Here is a 20697-nt window from a genome sequence, read left to right as displayed (position 1 = left end):
CAGTTAAAGGAAGCATAAGATAGACAAAAAAGTTATGTCGATACTCATAGGATAGATAGGTATTATGAAGTAAGGGACCAAGTTTTCATTCGCATAAGACCAAAAAAATGCACTATCTGATTTGAAAAAGGAATAAAGTTGTCACCCCGATTTATTGGAACATTCAAAGTTCTGGAAAAAGTTGGAACTATCGCCTATCGTCTTGCATTGCTACCCCACTTGCATAAAGTTCATAGTGTTTTTCATGTATCTATACTAAGGCATTATATAGCTGACAAATTACATAACCTTCAATGGAAGGCACTGTAGGCATCAGACGATGGAACCATTTCAGTTGAACCATTACGTATAATGGAACGTAGGGTGCGACAACTCAGGAACCACTTGGTAGACCAAGTCAAGGTTCAGTGGCACAAGTATAGTCCTGGATTGACTTCCTGAGAAGACAGAGAGGCCATATACCGGAAATACCCCAACTTATTTTGATTTTGAAGCAATTAAAACCTTATTTGTATATCTTTACTTTATTTGACGAGATACTTGAGAGTATCATTTTGAACTCTTCTATAACTATGAAGGATTACACATAAGAATAATTTCATATTATTTGCTTAACATTGCTGGTAGATGGATACCAATATGAAATATCTTATTTTCTTAACATTGCTAGTACATGGATACTGATATTAAGTCTATTATTTTCTTAACATTACTGGTACATGATACTAATATGAATTATGACTTATGTTATAGATGTGATGTCTCTAACTTTTATTTCGATGGAATGGAAATAAAAGAATGACTACAGTTGACTACTTAATATAAAAGCGAACTTACATCTGCATTGGTTAAACATAGCCAAATATGTTATCTCAACTCAAAGATCGATATCATAGATATCAACATATTTGGAATGCGCAAAAATTGTTATTTGAATACAATTTGCTTTGAATATATTGATGCGTATGTTATAATGTGTGGACAAGTGTTTACATTGCAAATAACATCATTACCAAACTGCCACATGATGACAAAACTCTAAGAATAATTGAGGCTCAATGAAGTTCCATGTTATGGTATTGACCCTGGTCCTAATAGGAGGGGTGGAGGTGTTTCCCACTGGTTATCCTCCAAAACCTGGAGTCATGGGAAGGCTGTGCGAGTCACGCTCCCCTAGACGTGTGATGATGACTGTCGGATGTCTACTGGGAAATTAAGTCGATATAGTTGACGTCGTCACCTTGAGGTCAGTATAGTTAACGCCATGGCATATTCCAATAGAGGACGGATAGGATGGTGGAAGAGATTAGGAAAGATAGGGTGATTCTATAATAGCTCGAAAGCTCTGCTGGGGCAAGGCATGACTATTAAGTTGTAAACCAATAAATATTTAAAACACAAATTTTAAAAGTGTTATATATATATATATATATATATATATATATATATATATATATATATATATGTATGTATGTATGTATGTATGTATATGTATATGTATATATATATATATATATATATATATGTATATATATATATATATATACATATACATATACATATACATATACATATATAATCCTTTAATAATAAAAAAATATGATGAATTATTAATTTAATTTAATTAAAGTAAATAAAGTAATTTATTTAATTTTTAAATAAGGTGATTTATTTAAACTTATAAATAAAGTAATTTAATTACATTAAAAATTAAATAAGATATTTTTAGCTCCTAAACTAAATAAATAGATTTAACCAACGCTTCATTACATTTATGGATGTAATTGCCTTTAAACAAAGGGAAAGGATGATTCGAGAAGGTAGGAGATTGACAACAGAAGGATTTGAAGACAATGGATTTTTGGCATATAAAGGAGTCGAGGAGACCGTGACAGGGAGAATGAAGAACACTGAAGGAGGTTTCTATTTCTAACTGTGAGAAGCAAAGAGAGAAATATAGAGTCTTGAGTAATTGTTCTTGGGGTTTTGGGCGCCAGGGCCATAATACCTCTATTTTGAAGTCTTCTAGATCTGGGAACTAGACAGGTTGATCCTAGATAGGCTAGGAGGAAAAAGTCAGTTTGGTACTTGCATCGGTAGCAACAACAATCCAAAAATCCTTGAAACAGATAACTAGGTATTCTTCTGCATCCTAGTTATTCAATTCCGGCTTAATTGAATGTATGAGTAAGTGGAAAGTCTAGGCATATTTTCTGTAATTGTTGATTTAATTCCTAAATTTAGGGCACATAATTTTCATTTTTGGTTAATATGTAAAAATTGGTATCACACTAATCCAATTATGACGCATCATTGTGTTACAAGAGGTTCCCCTCAATACTTCCTCTTGTCCCAAGATTGTGGGGGAGACACCTTGCTAAAGCATGGGAGTGATGTCTTAACTCTAGAGGTTAGTTTTCCCCACTTCTCATAGTTTTAATAGGGTGAAGATGATAAAGTAGGATAGATAGAGGAATAATAAAGAAATCCCTTAAACCCCTTACTTTTCCCCACTCTTGGTATCATAGCTCTTATAAACATTCATAGTTTCGTTGCCTTGGTCATCATTATTTTACTAAATGAAAAAGTAAATCATGTACAATGTTTACAATGTCATGTCATATCTAATCCATGGTGACGAGTGTAACATAAAATAAAATTCCATGCATAGTTTTAATTAATTTTTTATTCTTTTCTTTGTAAAGTTGTTTGAGTTCTCGAGAGATGACTATAGGCTTGACCTTTGGCTTGAGAAACTATGATCCAAGGGCATCTAAGCCGTCAAAATCACCCAGGGATCACTCCCATCCTGGGCCACACTAGCCCTTAACAAGATTGAAATTTTGTCCACGAAGTTTCAAATCAGTGACCTTCATGAACATCACAGAGTGACTTAACAATACACCCTATTATCGTTTATTCTAAACAAATTTAATTACAAAATTCTAAGGATATTAATTGGGATGTTGGGATGTTTTTATTTTTATTTTTTATTTTATTTTAACCAATGGTGAATCAGTAACTCATTGGAGTAATCTGGGTGAGGCCCTTAATCAAACCTTCTGGTTGTCACTATAACAACGAGAGTATATCCAATAGCTTGCAAGCCAAATATGTCAATAACTTATGACTTAGCAAGAGCTGAGACATCCTAAACCCCACCACGAGGGAGGAAGCTCTATCCTAGGGGTCACCTACTCTTTGATCCTTATCACAATAGGCCAACATGTCCATAGGATTGAACCTAGGTGGGGAGGATCAAAAACAATTTTCCTCACCATTCAAACTAAACCCAAGAGACAGAATTTGGGATATTAATGGTGATGTTTGTTTCCTCATTGTTCGAAACTAAACCCAAGAGATAAAAATTTGAATGTTAATAGTGGGGCTATCTATTATTAGAAGACAAGTATTAGAGGAAGTGTGGTTGGGTGGGTAAGACCAACTAGTATGGCACTACGACATGACATGGAATAAATCCATGTTAAAAGTGTTAACATGGAATGCCTACGCGAGTTGTGAGATAAATGATATTTATTAATGTTGAAGACATCGACCTTGGGATAATATTTGAAGGGGTTTGGAAAATAAAAAATTGTAAATATTGGGAAAAATTCAGAAAACATCAACAATTTTTTTAAAAATATATTTTTTCCCATTTTTTAGCATTCAAAGCATCCATGACATCAAATAAATGCATTTACGCATAAATATGGAAAGAAAACTAATATACGATATGTATAAGGTGTCTAGTGCTACATTTCACATAATAGTGAATCATGTCCTGAATCCTGAGTCTCAACTTAGACTCAAATATTAACAACAAATATAATAAATGTATCTTGTAATCATGAGTCATATACAATGAAATTGGATATGTAAACTACTAACTAATGCTTTCCTTTGCCCCTTTTATGTGAAAAAGTAATGGCTTTTCCTCTAGAGGAAGAAGGCCTTGGGGTTGGCATTGGATTCTCATGTCCTCCAAAAGAAAAAGTAGGAGAAGGCAGACTACGCCCTCTATTGGTGACCATACTAGGTGGTGTCACCTCCTCCTCGTCATATGTCTCTCTCTTCCCTACAACTACTACCTCCTCTAGTGACCCCTCCTCTAACCAATCAACGTATGATTTCGTGACAAGCCTCAACCATCCATGTATCAGTGGTGACAATCCCATCCAATGAGATGGCCTCCATGTTAGGTGTTTTATGAAGTTTCCTCACCCACAATTAGAGATTGTAGTAGAAGTAGACCATTCCATTAAGGCATTATGACTCTAGCTTGTGTGAGGGTCATAGGTTATAAATTTATAATTATAAATAATAAATTATAGTTTATAATAAATTCAAAATTTTAATTTGAATTTTTTTAACATGTTGTGCTTTTTGGTGTATATTTTTTCAAATACACTCTAGTTGCACTCACATCTAGAGAAGCTACATGTTTGCTTAAGCACTCGAATGGCGAGATTTTGGAGATTGAGTACTCTACCACCATAGCTTGTCCACCATGCATCTACAACAAATAAGAGATACATAAGAAACAACATTGAAATTTGAAAGTTCAAGTGAAATATGAAGAGATAGTGAAATTTGAAACAAAATAAAACTTACGTGGCATTTTGGTCATCTTATCAGGGATAGCCATGTCAAAGCTAAATGTGTCACCCGCCATCTTATATATCTCCATTCCTTTAGAAATTCATGCACATTCTTCGAGAGGTGGCATAATCTTATGAACACAGCTAAGTAATCTATCCATCACCTCAACATCAAATATGAAACCAAAGGAGTAAGAAAATGTGGGGTTTGAGGTAAATCCCTACAACATGAATGGGGTGATGGAGTGCATTATTCCATTACTCATCAATCAATCTCCACATCAACTGTTGTTTCTCAAACCAATCCTTCGCGTCATCATCATAATAGTTGTAGATGTCTTCTTTTGCCCTATCCATAGTCTCACACAAGTAGCCCATTACAAGCTCATCTCCACCAACCGGTCAAAAATCATTACCAAAGGTTCAAAAACAACACACAACCCCTTCACTCCTGCCAAAATCTCTCATGATATGAAAGTAACACACATATGGCCTTTCCCTCTAGTTTGTAATTAAAAGATACAATATGTCACTCGTCTAAAAGAAACATTCTCTTGACATCCCACATAGAATTCAAAAGAAATTGAAGAGACATGAAGCTAGTGGCAAACCATGTTGTGGTAGGACACAAATCAATATAGTGTGCAACACAAGGTGTCCAAAACAAGTTAGGATACCTCTCCATAAGCAACCTACTAGCAACAACATAATTTGTAGTGTTTTCCATTATGACCTGGACAACGTTGTATGGACCTACCTCTTGAATGAACAAGTCCAAAAAATCACATAATAATCAAGCATCTTTGATATGTGAATATGCATCAATAGATTTCATAAGCATTGTCCCCTTGGGACAATTAAACAAGAAGTTAATAAGGCTTCCACCCTTTTGATCAATCAAATCCTTTGACATCACAATGAATCCAATGTGTTTCCATGAAGCCCTAAATTCCTCCAATCTAATAGTGCAATCAACCTTTTCATTTCGAAGAATAGGCCCTCTCAAGTCATCATAGGAAGGGCATGCCCTGTGCCAACAATAACAATAACATAAAACATAGCATGGTAAAATGGATTGTTCTTGGCAATGCTAAAAGGAATGTCACTCCACCTAAAACACCTATCCACTAGCTTGTCAACTTCTTCCTTTTCCTTTCTTTTAAGGGTTGACATGATAGAAGGTTGTGCACCAAACATGGTTTTAGGAACAAGAAATGATGAGGTAGATGTGGGATTGGCCATTGTGGAAGGTGTTGTTGAAGAACCACTCTCACTTGCCCCCACTCCCCTTGCAATTTGAAGTTTCATAATTACCTTGGCAAAATCTTTATCTTCTAATGATTTGATGGTAATATTAATGATTTCTGGAGATGCGTATGGGCAAAGTTTTCTCATGTCCTGGAATTTGTGCAAGGTGGTATTTCAATTGAGATATTCTCCTTATCATATGCTTCCACACAACTTGTAACTCATTTTTTGTCGATTGAACGCCCCCTTAAGTTCACCATATTCCCACATAGGGTCCAAAATTTTTGACATTTTTATTCTTAAAAGTAAGATTGAACCTAGGGCACAAGGAAACTTTTAATTTTTTTACAATCAACAAATCCTCTCCACTCAATGAAATGATAATGGAAAAAAATACACTCACTTCCCCTAGCAATATCATGGAAAATGGATGGCCGAAAACCCAAGGAAGAACTAAGAAAAAAGGGGGGAAAATTTGATGCCCACATCTACAACGACCCAACTTGTTGAGGAAACTCGATTCACAATGAAAAATGTTTTGAGATTGGCTCCAAAAAATCATAGTCTCTTCTTCACCCTAGGAAATTTGTTCTCGTGCTTCTTTGTTATTTAACCACTAGCCCTGTTTGCAAAATGAGGCAAAAAAAGAAGAAGTTTATAAGTAGCCCTGTTTGCAAAATGAGGCCAAAAAAAAAAGTCTATAAGTAGCCCTGAGCATAACTTTGCAAATTGTTTTCTTGACTTACAAATTTTGACCCAAGAGGCACTCTACAACCTAGTATATGAAGGAGATGTTGTCACGTAACATTATGTTAAAAAATAAAAATAAAAATATGAGTTGACTAATTAATGAAAGATAAAGAATAATATTGAATATGTCAACTAAGTTAAACTTTTTAACAAAAAACACATATATACAATCAAGTATGTTTCTTAAAAATTTTAATAATTAAATAAAGATTATTTGTCTCCAAATTATGCCTCCTTTCACATTGGGATAACAAACTCACCTCACTATACTATAAAACTTACCAACACCCCATTCCTTATTATGTTTTGCTTTGATCCCTCATTAGGAAGAAATATTAGATTAGGTTTTTTTTGTAATGTGAAAAATCATTTAAAATTATTTAACAAAACGTAGAATTAATTAAAGACAAGTCAACCTTTATTACTTGTAAAATGTTGCATGAAATTGGAATACTTACAAAACTACAATGCCAACTCTCAGGTTACTTACAAAACTTGAAATAGGAATACTTCAAAATTAAAATGTTGTGAAAAAATTATATTGGTATAGGTGAGGTAAATCTTATTAAAGTAAAAAGTAATTAGTATTTCATATATATAAATTAAGTAAATTGATATGGTAGCTAAAAAAGTTTTGTCCTGTGAGTTAAATTTTCTCAAAGTAAAAAACAATAAGTATATCTGTTATATAAACTAGCATAGAAAGAAAGAAAGAAATTATTTTAACATCCATGAGGCTAAAGATATCTTATGGGACATATTGCTTCTTCATCTGCTTCATGTATTAGGCTCTTTTTTTGTGAAGCTTCACAATAAATGCTCCAAGCTTCTCGACAAACCCCTCGCTAAATAGATTATCCCAAGAGCTAGTTGCTAGCATATCTGCATAACTTTCCTTGTTGTCTTTGAGAGTCTCACATTCTAAAATGAAATGTTTTTTCTGTTTCCTCTTTTACGGAAGAACAAAAAATGCATACTCTTTCCTCCCACACTTCTTTTGACGTTTTCGAGCGTCTTGTTTCACAACGGAGTTGATGAGAATTAGTCCTTAACTGAACAATAAGAATTTTGGCTCTCCAAGAGATATTGGCCTTTATGTAAGCTTTCGGTTGATGACTATGAGTGAGATTAAACACTTCAATATAATATTTTTTCTTTCTTCCTAGATTTATCTTAATTCTAGATCTACCAAGTTTTTAGAGGGATCAAATCTTCTAAGATACAGATGTCTTGAATGCACAAATTGAAGAAAAAATTGTACTTTAGAATTTGATCCCTCTTATCACGAGTTAAAATAAATCTTTTTAACAAATTTAATATCAACATAAAAAATAACTAATTTTATCACCAACTTCTTTACCCAACAAAACAAAAAGAAAAGAAGGAAAAAAAAAGGTAATACACCAATTTTTTCACAAGAAGGAAAAAAAAAAGGTAATACACCAATTTTTTCACGTTTGTTCACAACCGTCTAATATTTTGTTGGAAACCTTTCGTGGCATTTCATTTGGATCAATGATATTTTGTTGAAAACCTTTTGTGACATTTCATTTAAATATCCAAATCAATGTGCATCAAGTTTAGAATTCGAAGGACCGTTGCAGAAAATCAATGTTAACTAGTTTTCACAAACCTTCATTAGATCTTTTGATTTTTGATTGAATACAAGGAGGATATCATTCAGAAAAATTAATCCTAATTGGTTTGTAACAACCGTCATTTAGTCTTAACCTGGTTAAGGATACGAAGGCCCAAGGGGTGTAGCTAACCTATTCGCTAATGATAATAGGCTATAAGGTCTGGCTTAATCTCTACAGTCCGCGTTTGGTCTTTTGGTCGAGGATATGAAGTGGTGTCGCTGAACTATCAAACCAGTATTAGAATACAATCGCTGTTTTAATTCCCATAATGAAATGAAGAACATGTGACCGCCTCTTTTCTATTTTTTAGCACCACTCTTAAACCACATATTTTTGTCACAACGACTGGAATGGATGTGCACGTTACTGGGCTGTCTGGATAAACACCCATTAACAGCAACACGGCCTTGGAGCTGGAGGCAATCCATTCAGTAGCAAGGCATGGCGGAGATTGCAATATATCCAACGCTCTCCTGCTTGTCATCCTCTTTCTCCATAACTGCAACTCGCAAATGTATGTCCACATCTAAGGTTTATCGTTCGATGCCCATCCAATTTCTGTACAAAAAATGTATTCATTTCACTCCAACAAGACTAAAAACAATTGCTCGGCATTCCTCGGATGCTGTACAGAGCGCAATCACAGAACAATTTAACTCTGGTATGCTCCTTTGCTTCTGATTCCATTTTTCTTTTCTTTCTTTCTGTCTCCGTTTCTCGGGTTTTGGCTGGGTTTAAATTTCTCGTGAAGCTTCATATGCAGCTTTTTTGATATTTCGTAGGCTGAATGTATTTTATAATGCATAGTTTTAGGAACCCAAATGGTGCGAGATGCAGTAGAGGAGACCCAAATTGATGAAGCAGAAAGTGATGCAGACGACATCCAGTTTGTTGAGGCAGGTTACATATGCAATGTGCATGGTCTTCGTGGAGAGGTCCGTGTGAAACCCGCCACAGATTTTCCAGAAGAACGTTTTCTTAAGGTACTGAATGCCCCCATTGTTCTACAAGATGCTTGCATCAAGTAGGTTTTGTTTAGTGTTTACTGAATTGCATTGGCTACCTATAGTCACGAGTTCATTTCCCTTGTGGAGTCGCCAATTATGCACACACTAGTACAATTACAGACCCATTTAAAGCCGTGTGTAACATGTGGCAACCTCGACGAGCATATCAGACCGGGTTTAGATGAGTTTGTGTTAATCTCCATATTCGATGTTCCCACCCAACCTGAATTGGAGAGCACCGATGCACCCACCTCAACCTGAATTGGAGAGCACCTTGCTTCTCTCAGTGAAAACATAGATTGCATTGCAACATTAGGTTACATGAGCTTGGGCTCTGAGAGCTAGCTAGGGAAACTGACTTGCCAGAAAGATGGCCATCAGTTCAATTCCCGTGCAATACAACCCCGCAATGCAACTGGATGCTCAGGTTGTACCCCAGTTCAAATACTTAAAAGCTGCAATTACCAAGAGGTACTTTCCAAGTGGTTGCTAAATTTTATTTCGAATTATTCAGTTGTACGCATATAGGCCTTATTGCATTTATTCAATGCATCGTCTCCACGAACCAGGCTTACATAGGAAGCTTGGCTTGCTATGGTTCCGTTAATCAGCTGAGATGTGGTGATGTCTTTGGCAGCCAGGTGTAAGATGGTTGAGACTGAGAAGCTCTAGCACAATGATGATAAAGGAGTTTGAGCTTGTAAAAGGAAGATTTCATGCCGCCCAACATCAGTGGTTGGTTACTTTTAAAGGGGTCAATTCTGTCGATGAGGTAAGTTTGAAGTGTTAAATAATTCAGCAAATTAGATGGCTCTTACATTTGAGAAATCTTTTTTTTTTTTGGTATTTAGATATATGCCTTTGATTGATTTTTGACTTTCTTGATGTAGTCAGCTAGCCTGGATCAAGTTTGGCCAAGTTTTACTTAATGGATGAGAGTGCTTGGTCATGCATGTGGATTTTTTGTTTTTGTTGAATTAAGTTTTGTGTCCGCACCATAAAAATGTTAAACATGTTCAGTTTCACCATTTCGTCTATATAACAAATATGTAAATTAGTAATTGGAGGAGTCCGAGAAGAATTTCATGTCTTAGTAAAAAAGATAAGAATAGTAACGAAACTATCTTGGCTCATCCAAAATCCAGTGAAAAGGAATGTTTTATCTTTCAAAACAAATCTGTACAGATGAAGCACAATCTGGCATCAAGATTCAGTCCTAACTTGTAAAACTTTTGAAAGCAAGCAGGTCCAAATTGGCCACATAGCATCTTGAAATTGAGCAAAAATCCCCGCCTGAAAACACCTAAACTTGCTAGAAAAATATGTTGCTTAAATTTCTTTTAGGAAAGGGCAAGCATTTCTTTTAAAGAAGGTACAGAGACTGGTCGAAAATGCAAAGGAATCAATATAAAAAGCCACCATGACATACTTCGAATTGCTAAACTATGAGGGACTTCATCTCGAGTGCTTGAATCTTGTGTCATTCATAACTTATCGACAAGAAGAACATTTCAATAGGAGTTTAACCCTCCTACACCAGAAGATATATTATGCACCACAGGCATTTTTTTAATGTATGGATTGGCATTTAATTGTCAAACAAGACACCAGGTTTATATCAATGTTGCAAATATCATGTTTGTGAGATATCGTAGAGGTTCTGAGAAAAACCTTATTGGTAACATGGGGGAAAACATTCACAAACTTAAATTTCCAAAATATTCATTTTCAAAAATATTTTAAACATCTAAAGCAACTTGTTAGCTTGTGGGGTTACTTTAATGGTTTACACCATGTTGGGGGTGCTTTGTTTGTTCCGGAGTGTAAGGTGTGATGCCTACCCTTGGTTGTATCTTAGTGGACACACACATTGGAGATAGCTTAGTCATGGATTGCTAGACCTTGACTTGATACTTATATGGTGAACTTCCTTAGGAGGTTGGTATCCTATGTGGCATGGTGACATTTTTCATGGAGTGTATATGGAGGGCATGGTTACTTGAACCTATATGGAGTAGGAGAGTTGGGACATTTAGTAGGAGCGCGTTTAACCCTTGGTAGCATGGGACCATTTGGTGTCTTATGTGGAGACTTGTGATTAACTTGAGGAGGCTCGGGTTAAGGAGCATTCATGGAGGTTTGGTGGATTTGAAGGAGCGCATGGCCTAGGAGGTAGTTGTTGGAGTGTTGGATATCTTTGGGAGAGAGCATTGGACCTTGGTGTTGTGGAGCACTCACCTTGTGATCCTTGCTTAATGGACATGCTTACCTTAGAACTTGACATGTGTGACCTTTGAGTAGGAGCGCTTGACATGTGGACTTAGTTAATGATTAGTTAGGTCAACTGAGATAGTTGTTTGTGGATCTTGTTTGCTTTACTATTTGTTGACCTCCCTCATCTATTTTATATAAACGTTGGAGAGAATCTTTAGTTGTATCTTTTTCACATAATCTTGTCTTAGAGATGTGAGAGTTCATCAAATTATTTGTATCTCAAAGATCAACTTGCCTCAAGTCTTTGTACTTGTCTTTATGCAAGGGAGGAAGGTGCTATGGTTTGTGAGGAGAAAAACCTAAAGAAGACTTGAAGTAGGGTGTGCGTGTTAGAAATCTATGCACCCCAGGTCTGGTCTATGTTTTGGTAGTTTCACAAAACAAAACACATAAACACACTAAAATGCCTAATTTTAAAACTTTTACACAATGGATACACACTAGCAATTAGATCATGCACAAAACACACAATTTTAATTACAAAAACCAATTTCTAATTTTTCCTTCAATAAGAATCCAAGGGCTCCCTTACCAGGGAAAATGGTCCTTTACAATTCCCTGTATGATACCAAAAATATATGAACAAACACACCCGTGTTTTCCTAGGCTGAGGCTGAGTTCTTTCAACCCTCAACTGCCCTACAAAATGCTTCCTTTTAAGCTATTGTCCTTCCTTGAATGGCCACCATAGGCCAACAGTGCCTCCTATACCTTGGTGTGGTCAACCTAGGGCTTTCTTAGCCCTCTCAAACCCTCAGTCCGCCTGTAACCTACCCTACAGGTCTGCGACCCTCCTTATCCAACCTTACACTTGTTGTGGCTACCTTCCAGCAAGCCCTAAGCCCTCGGTCTACCCTTTTTGGCTACAGATAGCACTCAACAAGTGTGCGACCTTCCCTTCTGCTGTAGCTTGATGTCCCAACCTCCAATCAACAACCCCTAACCCTTCTTGCTGTGGGTTGTTCCTGCCACAGGTCAAGCCCTAAACTAGGGCACAAATTCTTTCCTCTTGACTTGTAGACTACCCAAAAATACCAATCGACCCCTCCACAGGCTTGGCTCCTACACAACTGCCTTATCAGTCAACCGACCCTCCTTATGACACAATTCCTTCTTCCCTTGACTATGGTTTTGTCCCTCAAACTAGTGGCTAGCTTCCTCTACCTTCAATGGCTTGTCCTTCAGCCTTTGGATGGTAGATTCCCATAGGTTCTACCCTTCCTAGGGCACAAACCGCCTTTAATGCCATAAAAAACTCCTTTTCTCCTTGTGACCTTTCCTTCATTGCCTTTAGAACAACCTAACAACCTCCTTGAAGATTTGTCCTAACATATTTGCCCCATGAACCAATTTACTCACATCCTTCAAGAGTACCCTATTGCTCCTTTGCAGGTCTGTAGTTTCCTTAGCAAATCAAAACCCCAATCAAGAAGAAACATCCATTATTCTCCTCTCCATGTTTGATCTCAAGCCTCTCCATTGAATTCTAATTTATACCTTTTCAAAGGGTGCAATACCACGGGTCATCAAAATACCATGGGTCTATGGGTTCAAATCATCATCTCTTAGGTCATACACTCATACAATCAATCCTATGAGTGTTTTCCTCTCACATATCTAGCACCAAGGGCACGTGAGAGTACCTCCCAATGCTACCAAATTTCAACACTCCCTCTCAAGGGGTAAGAGCATGATGCGTGAGATATGGTAGTGGATACCCTCTTTAAGGTAGGGCGGTTCATTGCCCACCAGGGGTTGGGACAATTATGGGTTCCTAAATGATAAAGGAGGCTTATCTAGGGCCTGTAGGAACCAGGGTGATGACCATGATGATGGGGTAGAGCTCATGTATTGTCTTTCGCCCACGAGCTAAATGTGTTTGTCTCGACCATCTTTTGCATTTTGTGGTACATTTTTCTGTTGAATGTAGCAAATTATGCTTTTACTTTTCTTTTTAGCTCCATCAATCTCCAGGGCATCATTTCAGGCCTGACTCGAGGTCAAGGGGAAAGTGAGAGTTAGAACTATATGGACCCAGTGGAGGAATGTGGACCTAGGTGGGAGAAATGATGAACGGGGTTATAATGAGTGGAAATGGAGTAATATATGTGGATGAGGGAGCGGGACCACGCAACCAAAATCAATGTTTTGCATGAAATGCCATCCCTAAAGCCAAATGTTCAGTAAAAGAGATTCCACAGGACTAGAATCCAAGGTTAACATTGAAAAAGGGGTCGAGGGGACAAGAACATAGACCTAGCTCATTCTTTCTGCCGAATCCCCCCATTAATCTATGCCCAGGATTGTCCATGAGAAGCAAACTATAACACTCAATTACCGAATGACAAGGCATACCTTCAGGTTCGGGAGGTCCACATTCAAACATATGATCATGGCAAATGGGTGAGGGACCACATGACTGGCTTAGGTGGTGGACAAATGGTACACCGAGCTAGTTGGTCGGTACAAGGGGCTGCCGGCTAAGGACCATCTTGAAGAAAATAATTCTTGTAGGGATATCACCCACAAAATGGTGGGTAACATCTGGCTCCAACTGGGATGTGATCTCTCAACAAAGTGGATGAAGCTACTCGAACGAGAGGTCACGAGAACTCCAACAATCTCTTGGTTACCGTAGACCTGTTACCTGCACATATAATAGATGAAAAATGAGCAACATGCTTTCACGGCTTCTCATGATCGCACATGCTTGGATTAGGCCCATAAAATCAATTGATAGAAGTAAAGTGCAGTTTTAAAATTTGAATGCAACTAATCTATCATGAGAAATATCATATGACATTAGTTCTAATGCAAAGTCAACATGCAATGCATCCTACTCTAACATGCATATAATAATGCTAATGCTAAGTGTAATCATAAAGCTAGTGCAACCAACATATCATCATATCAATATACATATGCCTGTCAGTATGACTACTCATGTAGCAAATCACAAAGTGGATGCAGATACATTTGTATGGAGGATGAAGCAGGTGGGAGGTTGGAAAATATGATCTCCATTCGAGGCAAAATGAAGCCCTAGGAGAAGGAGAATAAGCCAATCTAGAAGTGCAGGGCCTTCCCTCTAAGTACGCAATGGTGGAATGAAAGATCACTCGCAACAACTCCTTATCACAATCATTGTTTATAATATCATGTTTTGTAGATGCCACAAGGTCATGATGGGAGGGCAACGAAGGGCGCAGGAAGGAAGGGGCGCAATAAATAGGTCGCTTAAGGTGATAATCACCTTGGAGAAGGGAGGTCATGGAGTGATTAAGACCTTGAGGGTGTGTCCAAGGAGGTGAGGTATAACCAATGATGGGATCTTCCTTGACACTATACTCGGAAGGGGGAAAGGGCTCACGGTCACTTGAGATCATATGGGTGAGAGAATCACTTGATGAAAACTCAAGGTGATGGACAATAGAAAGGGAAAAGGTGAAGTCTCAATGGGACCCTTTTTCTGAAAATCCAACTCTTGAGGCTCAAGTGATTTGAATATACTCCCGGAATCATAAGGAAAGTAGGTACGAGCAAGGGCCTTATCAATCCTATCATTATTGGTATCAAAGATAGGGTCTTCCCAAAAAGGAGAATGAATCATCTCCAATTGCTCATTTTCATGCAAGGGAAAATGATAATTCTCCTTTCCAAGGGTATCGATGGATATTTCCTCATAAATAATGCTCGAGGGAAAGGGGGGACCACTCTCAACCTCATCGTCCTTGTCGCTTTCATAAATGGGAGCACAGTTAAATTGAGGGCCAACAACTTCCCACTTGTCTTTTTCAATATGGAAATAATCTCCAATGTCATCTTCTAAGGGGCTAATGGGATCACGTTCCTCAAGGTTCTCAAAAAGAGAATCATCGAGAGTACTGTCCTTGAGAAAGGTAATGTCAGTATCAACTTCATTTTCCATAAACTTATACTTCATGTTGTCGCCCGAATTGTACATGCATGGCGACAACGCTCAGGACGAGGGTTGTCACTTTGATCCCCGCCCACTCCGTTCTAGCTGTCTCCCAACAACAAACTATGGTGGGTAGTCCATATGGAATGAAGTGAAGGAAAACAAGTTGAGAATCAACGCACTTGGGAGACACGGATGAGTGGCCTAGCCGCTTGGTTGAAATTAAGCAAGATTATTGATTAAATTAGATTTTCTATTATGAGACCAGTGCCTTAATTGAGTCACAAATTCTTGCTTCTTATGAATTGGAACCAAATGATGGGATGGCGGGCTGCTTGAATGATTGACTATCTTATATGATATGCAAGTCCTAAGATCTATGTGAGATGCAATGATTTTGGTAAATTTTAGTTAAATGCCTAGTCTAAGTGTAATCCCTCTTTAACTATTTTGAAGCTGGGCTCCAAGGTAGGTTGTGGAAAGGAGCCTAACAGGAAGCAGGCTAGGGCCTGATTAATGATACCTTCTGTTAGGCTTCTATCACCTGATGCCTCTGGCGTTGCAGAGATTGTGGCTTTGATGATTGCAAGGTCACTGTGTTAACCATCGAAGAGTTGCTGAGGCCCCTCAAGCTAGATAAGAAGGGTTGTCCTATACCTCTATCAACCTAGCTTATGCTAGGAGGTAAATTATTAATGCAAATCTAGATCTAATATGCTTATGCAAGAGATTATGAGTGAGATTTATCTTGAGTTAAGATTTTCTTAAGTTGTTTAAGTACTTAATTAGAATCCTTTTAAGAGTACTTAACAATAGCGAATTGCAATCTTAGACAAGATAAAATGCTTAGAGATACAAGTGTAAATTTCAACAATATTCCACAAGATACCAAGTAACCCAAGATGCCAAATGCTTAAAATAGTCAATCAAGATGCTGATCACAAATTTATACCAACAATACTACTTCAAAAAATTCAGATCTTATCAATGTTGTAACAACAATGCATAAACCACTTCAAATGATGAAACTTGCCCAACACATAAAACACTGAAATTCCAATGACCAACAAATGTACTTCAACTTGCTTAGATCAGTGTTGTGAAACTTTTTTAAAAAATCGCGCTTTTTTCCTAATGCCGATTTAATCGCTCTTATTATACCAAAAAAGGGGCTATATTTTTTTTTGCTGATTTTTTCGAAAAAAAGCGCAGGGTGTCGGGGCAGCGGGTTTTATAATGAGATTTTGGATTTTTTTTGGTCATTTGGACAGTGGGCGCGCGCAGAAGGAGGAGGAAGTCTTGGAGAGAGCAGCTGGAGGGTTTGTGACCAAATCTAAGTGCTTATAGGACAAATTCAAGAGGAGACCACCAATTTCTCCATAGAAACGGTATGTGGATTAATTTTTTTTTGTTTTCCTTGTTTAAAAACATTGTTTTTCATTGTTTTTGGTTGGGAAACTTCATATGGGCACCATTTTCCTTTTGTTTTCATTGTTTTTAAAGAATTTTTTGTATTTTTTCATTGATTTGGGATGGGTAACTTGGTATGACTATGGGAACCAGTTTTTTTTTTTTTTTTTTGAAACATTGTTTATGTTTTTTCATTGTTTTTGGCATTTGCCATTTGGTTGGGTAACTTGGGTTTGGAACTTTGGATTCTGGAAATTTGTAACTTGTAATTTTGTAAATGCTAAATTGTAATCCTAAATTCCTATTTCCTAATCCTTATTTTCCCATAGGTTTGCAAATTCAAAGTTCAAAAACAAACATGCCAAGGAAATTGGATCATTTTTGGGAATATGGTGAACCTAAAGCTCCGAATGATAGACAAAACTTGAATTGCAAGTTGTGTGGAAAGGAGATACGCGGGGGGGTGTACAGGTTGAAGTTTCACCTTGCACAAATCCCTGGACATGATGTGGGGCCCTGTATAAATACAAATCCTGAACTTATCCAAAGAGCCATGAGAGCATTGGGAGAGTTAGAGCACACTAGAGAGGCCAAAGAAAAACTCAAAAGGCAACTAAAAAGGTCAGCTGAAGGAAGTGGGCCAAGTGGCACTGGTTCTACTGCAGCATCAGTCAATCCGGTAGCTGCATCATCATTTTTTATTCCTCGAACCACACCTGGTTCACAACCATCTATCGGTTCAATGCTAAAAAGAACTGAAAAAGAACAAGCTGACAGGTTGATGGCAAAATTTCTCCTCTGGAGTGATATTCCTTTCAGCATTGTAAGGAATAATCCATTTTTCCAACCTACTGTTGATGCTATTGCCAGTGTTGGCCCGGGGTACAAAATCCCTTCTTATCATGATTTCAGAGGTCGGATTCTTCAAGATGAAAAGCATGACTGCACCCAAAGATTGGAGGATTTTAGGGCATCATGGGCACAAACAGGGTGCACTGTTATGTCAGATGGTTGGACTGACCAAAAGGGGAGAACCCTTATAAACTTCTTGGTTAGTTGTCCCAAGGGGACTATGTTTATCAAATCTGTTGATGCATCTCATCAAATCAAAGATGCAAGAACTTTATGTGATTTGCTGGATGTGTTTATTTTGGAGGTGGGTGAACAACATGTTGTCCAAGTCATAACGGACAATGCTGCAAATTATGTTGCTGCTGGTAGAATGCTTATGGACAGGCATCCTACTTTATTTTGGACACCTTGTGCTGCCCATTGAATTGATTTGATGTTAGAGGACATAGGGAAAATTCCCTTTGTCAAAGATATTGTTGACTCATCAAAAAACATCACAAAATTTATATATAATCATACATCTGTGCTTAGCTTGATGAGAAGATTCACCAACAACAAAGAGTTGGTGCGCCCTGCCATTACACGGTTTGCCACGAGTTTCATATCTCTTCAATCCCTCTTGAATTCTATGTGGGATGTGAAGAGAATGTTTCTTTTAGAGGAGTGGCGTGCTTTGTCAATGAGCCGCAAACCAGAAGGAGAGGCCGTATGCAGACTAGTTTCATACCAGGAAGACTTCTGGGCGGGAGTGCAGGAGGTGTGCGCCGTTACTGAACCTTTGGTAATGGTTCTTCGGTTGGTTGATGGTGAGAAGCCCGCAATGGGCTATTTGTATGAAGCTATGGACAGGGCTAAAGAAGCCATTCGGGCCTACTATGATGATAAGGGAGATGATGGGTTTCAGAAACAACTCCTTCTATGGGGAGTGATTGATGAGCGATGGAACAACACACTCCATCGTCCCATTCATGCTGCTGGGCTTTTCTTGAACCCTGCATTTTCTTATGCATGTGGGTTTGATTTTGATGCTGAGATCATGGATGGATTCTTATCTTGCGTCCAGAAGATGGTGCAATCTCCAGAACAACGTATAGAGATCTCTAAACAAATTGAGACATATAAGATGGCAGGTGGCACATTTGGCTTTGAGATGGCTATCACTGATAGGGCGATTAAAATGCCAGGTATTTTTTAGTTTGTAACTTTGTTTCAAATTTCATTGTCTCTTCAAATTCCATTTTTTTCTTATGTTTATTTAAAATTTTATTTGTAATTTTGTTGTAGATGCATGGTGGAAAATGTATGGTGGCAGAGTACCCCTTTTGCAAAAGCTTGCCGTACGCATCCTCAGCCAAACATGCAGCTCCTTAGGATGTGAGCGCAACTGGAGTGTATTTGAAAAAATACACAACAAGAAGCGCAACAGGTTAACACTTAAACATTTAAAATATTGCAAATTTCCAAATAAATTTTTGAATTCATTAAATAATATTTTTTTTATAATATTAATTATTAATTATTATTTCATGATCTTTGTACAGGTTGGAGTCCCAGCGACTTAATGACATGGTCTACGTCTACTACAATCTTCGATTGTGGGTGAGGCAACTTGAGAGGACACTTGATGTGGATGCCATCTCATTGGATGGGATTGACACCACTGCTGCATGGAGGGTTGAGGCCGAGAGGCCTCTCATGGATTCTACTGATGATTGGTTAGTGCAGGATGTAGTGGAGGGGGAGGAGGAGGAGGAGCAGGTGGAGGAGGAGGAGGAGGAGGTGACACCGCCTACCCGGGCTACCACTGCCACCAGTAGAGGACGTGGTCTACCTCCTGTAGCTCCTACTTCTAGTTCTTCAGCTTCTAGAGCACATCAGACTCCACTTCCATTTCCACCAGCACAGGCACCAGCATCTACATCTAGAGGGAAAGGGAAAGCTGTGACATTTTCTCGCAAGAGGGGCAGAGGAAATCAATAGGATTAGACTTTCATTTTATTGTATATGACATTATGACATGATGAGATACATTATCATATTTTTTGTTGATATTTTGAGGCTGAGTTGGGACTCAGGAGTCAGGACTTACTATTCAGGACATGATTCAATGTTATGTGTGATTTTAGCGCTAGAAATGATATTAAACATCTTATATATTAGTTTTTTTATCATACTTATGTGTCAATGTATTTATTTTATGTTGTAGATGGTTTAGATATTAAAAAAATTGAAAAAAAATGAAAAAAAATGAATATTTTTGTACCAAACGCTTTTTTCCCGCTTTTTTCCCGATTTTTCCGATTTTTTCTGATTCGTTCCCTGCGCCGATTTAATCCCGCTCGCGCTTTTCACAACATTGGCTTAGATCACTTTAAAATGATGTATTCAGTGAAATTTCAGATCTGATTTCTTGATTTGCAGCAGTAAGTAAAGACAGATCAGCAAGATAAACTACCAAAAATAGATGGCCTTTTGCCCAAAAATAATAAAATGCACCAGAACTTGAAAATTTTGATTTTAGGGCTTTTAGAGAGTTTGACTCAGCAATTTTCAGAACTGATATGTTTGTTACAACAATGAGTTAACCATAGATCAACAAACTAATCAAGCCAAAAATAGATGCCCAATATTTCCAAAAATAGAAAAATTTCACCAAACTTGAAAAAAATAATTTTTGGAGTTATTTAGAGGATGTGATTCAAAAATTTCAGAACTGATATGTTATTACAATAGTGAAACAATGATAGATTAGCGACCCAACAATTCTTAAGAATAATAAAATTTTCCGGAAATTGAAAAATTTCAGTTCTTGGCTCTTATTAAGTATTTGATTCAGAAATTTCAAAACTGCAAAAAATTTCAGTTATGCAGAAAAATCCAGCAAGCTTAAATGTTAGATCTAGGCCAAAACTCAAATACCCAAGAGGCCAAAATTTGTGAAAATGAAGATTTTGCAATTTTAAATGATCTTGACCATTTAGTTTGTGATTTTAGGG

The 20697-nt window shown here is 37.4% G+C and overlaps 2 protein-coding genes across 6 annotated transcripts in view; both read left to right on the top strand.

Annotated features, from left to right (window-relative positions):
• Nucleotides 1–8395: 8395 nt before the first annotated feature.
• Nucleotides 8396–20697, top strand: part of LOC149231296 (16S rRNA processing protein RimM family) — a 429419-nt gene continuing 417117 nt past the window's right edge. Inside the window, exons 1-4 of one of the 5 annotated variants that reach the window (XM_089379157.1) lie at nt 8397–8753; nt 8862–8900; nt 9047–9222; nt 9884–10018. In XM_089379157.1, coding sequence (XP_089235283.1) covers nt 8681–8753; nt 8862–8900; nt 9047–9222; nt 9884–10018 — 423 coding nt within the window. In that variant the 5' untranslated portion in view covers nt 8397–8680. Of the gene's footprint in view, nt 8901–9046; nt 9223–9883; nt 10019–20697 lie in introns of all 5 variants that reach the window. The other 4 variants (XM_089379158.1, XM_089379159.1, XM_089379156.1 and 1 more) reach the window with 4 other exon arrangements.
• LOC149231298 (uncharacterized) lies at nt 18990–19821 on the top strand. Its single transcript, XM_089376262.1, has 2 exons — nt 18990–19127; nt 19243–19821. The coding sequence occupies exons 1-2, from the start codon at nt 19000–19002 to the stop codon at nt 19679–19681; spliced, it is 567 nt and encodes a 188-aa protein (XP_089232388.1). The 5' UTR covers nt 18990–18999; the 3' UTR covers nt 19682–19821.

The sequence above is a fragment of the Pinus tabuliformis genome, chromosome J (assembly GCF_031772625.1).
Source record: "Pinus tabuliformis cultivar Carrire ecotype Pingquan chromosome J, CPIR1, whole genome shotgun sequence".
Taxonomy (NCBI): Eukaryota; Viridiplantae; Streptophyta; class Pinopsida; order Pinales; family Pinaceae; genus Pinus; species Pinus tabuliformis.
The sequence above is the reverse complement of the archived record's forward strand: the minus strand, read 5'-3'. Positions and strand labels throughout refer to the sequence as shown.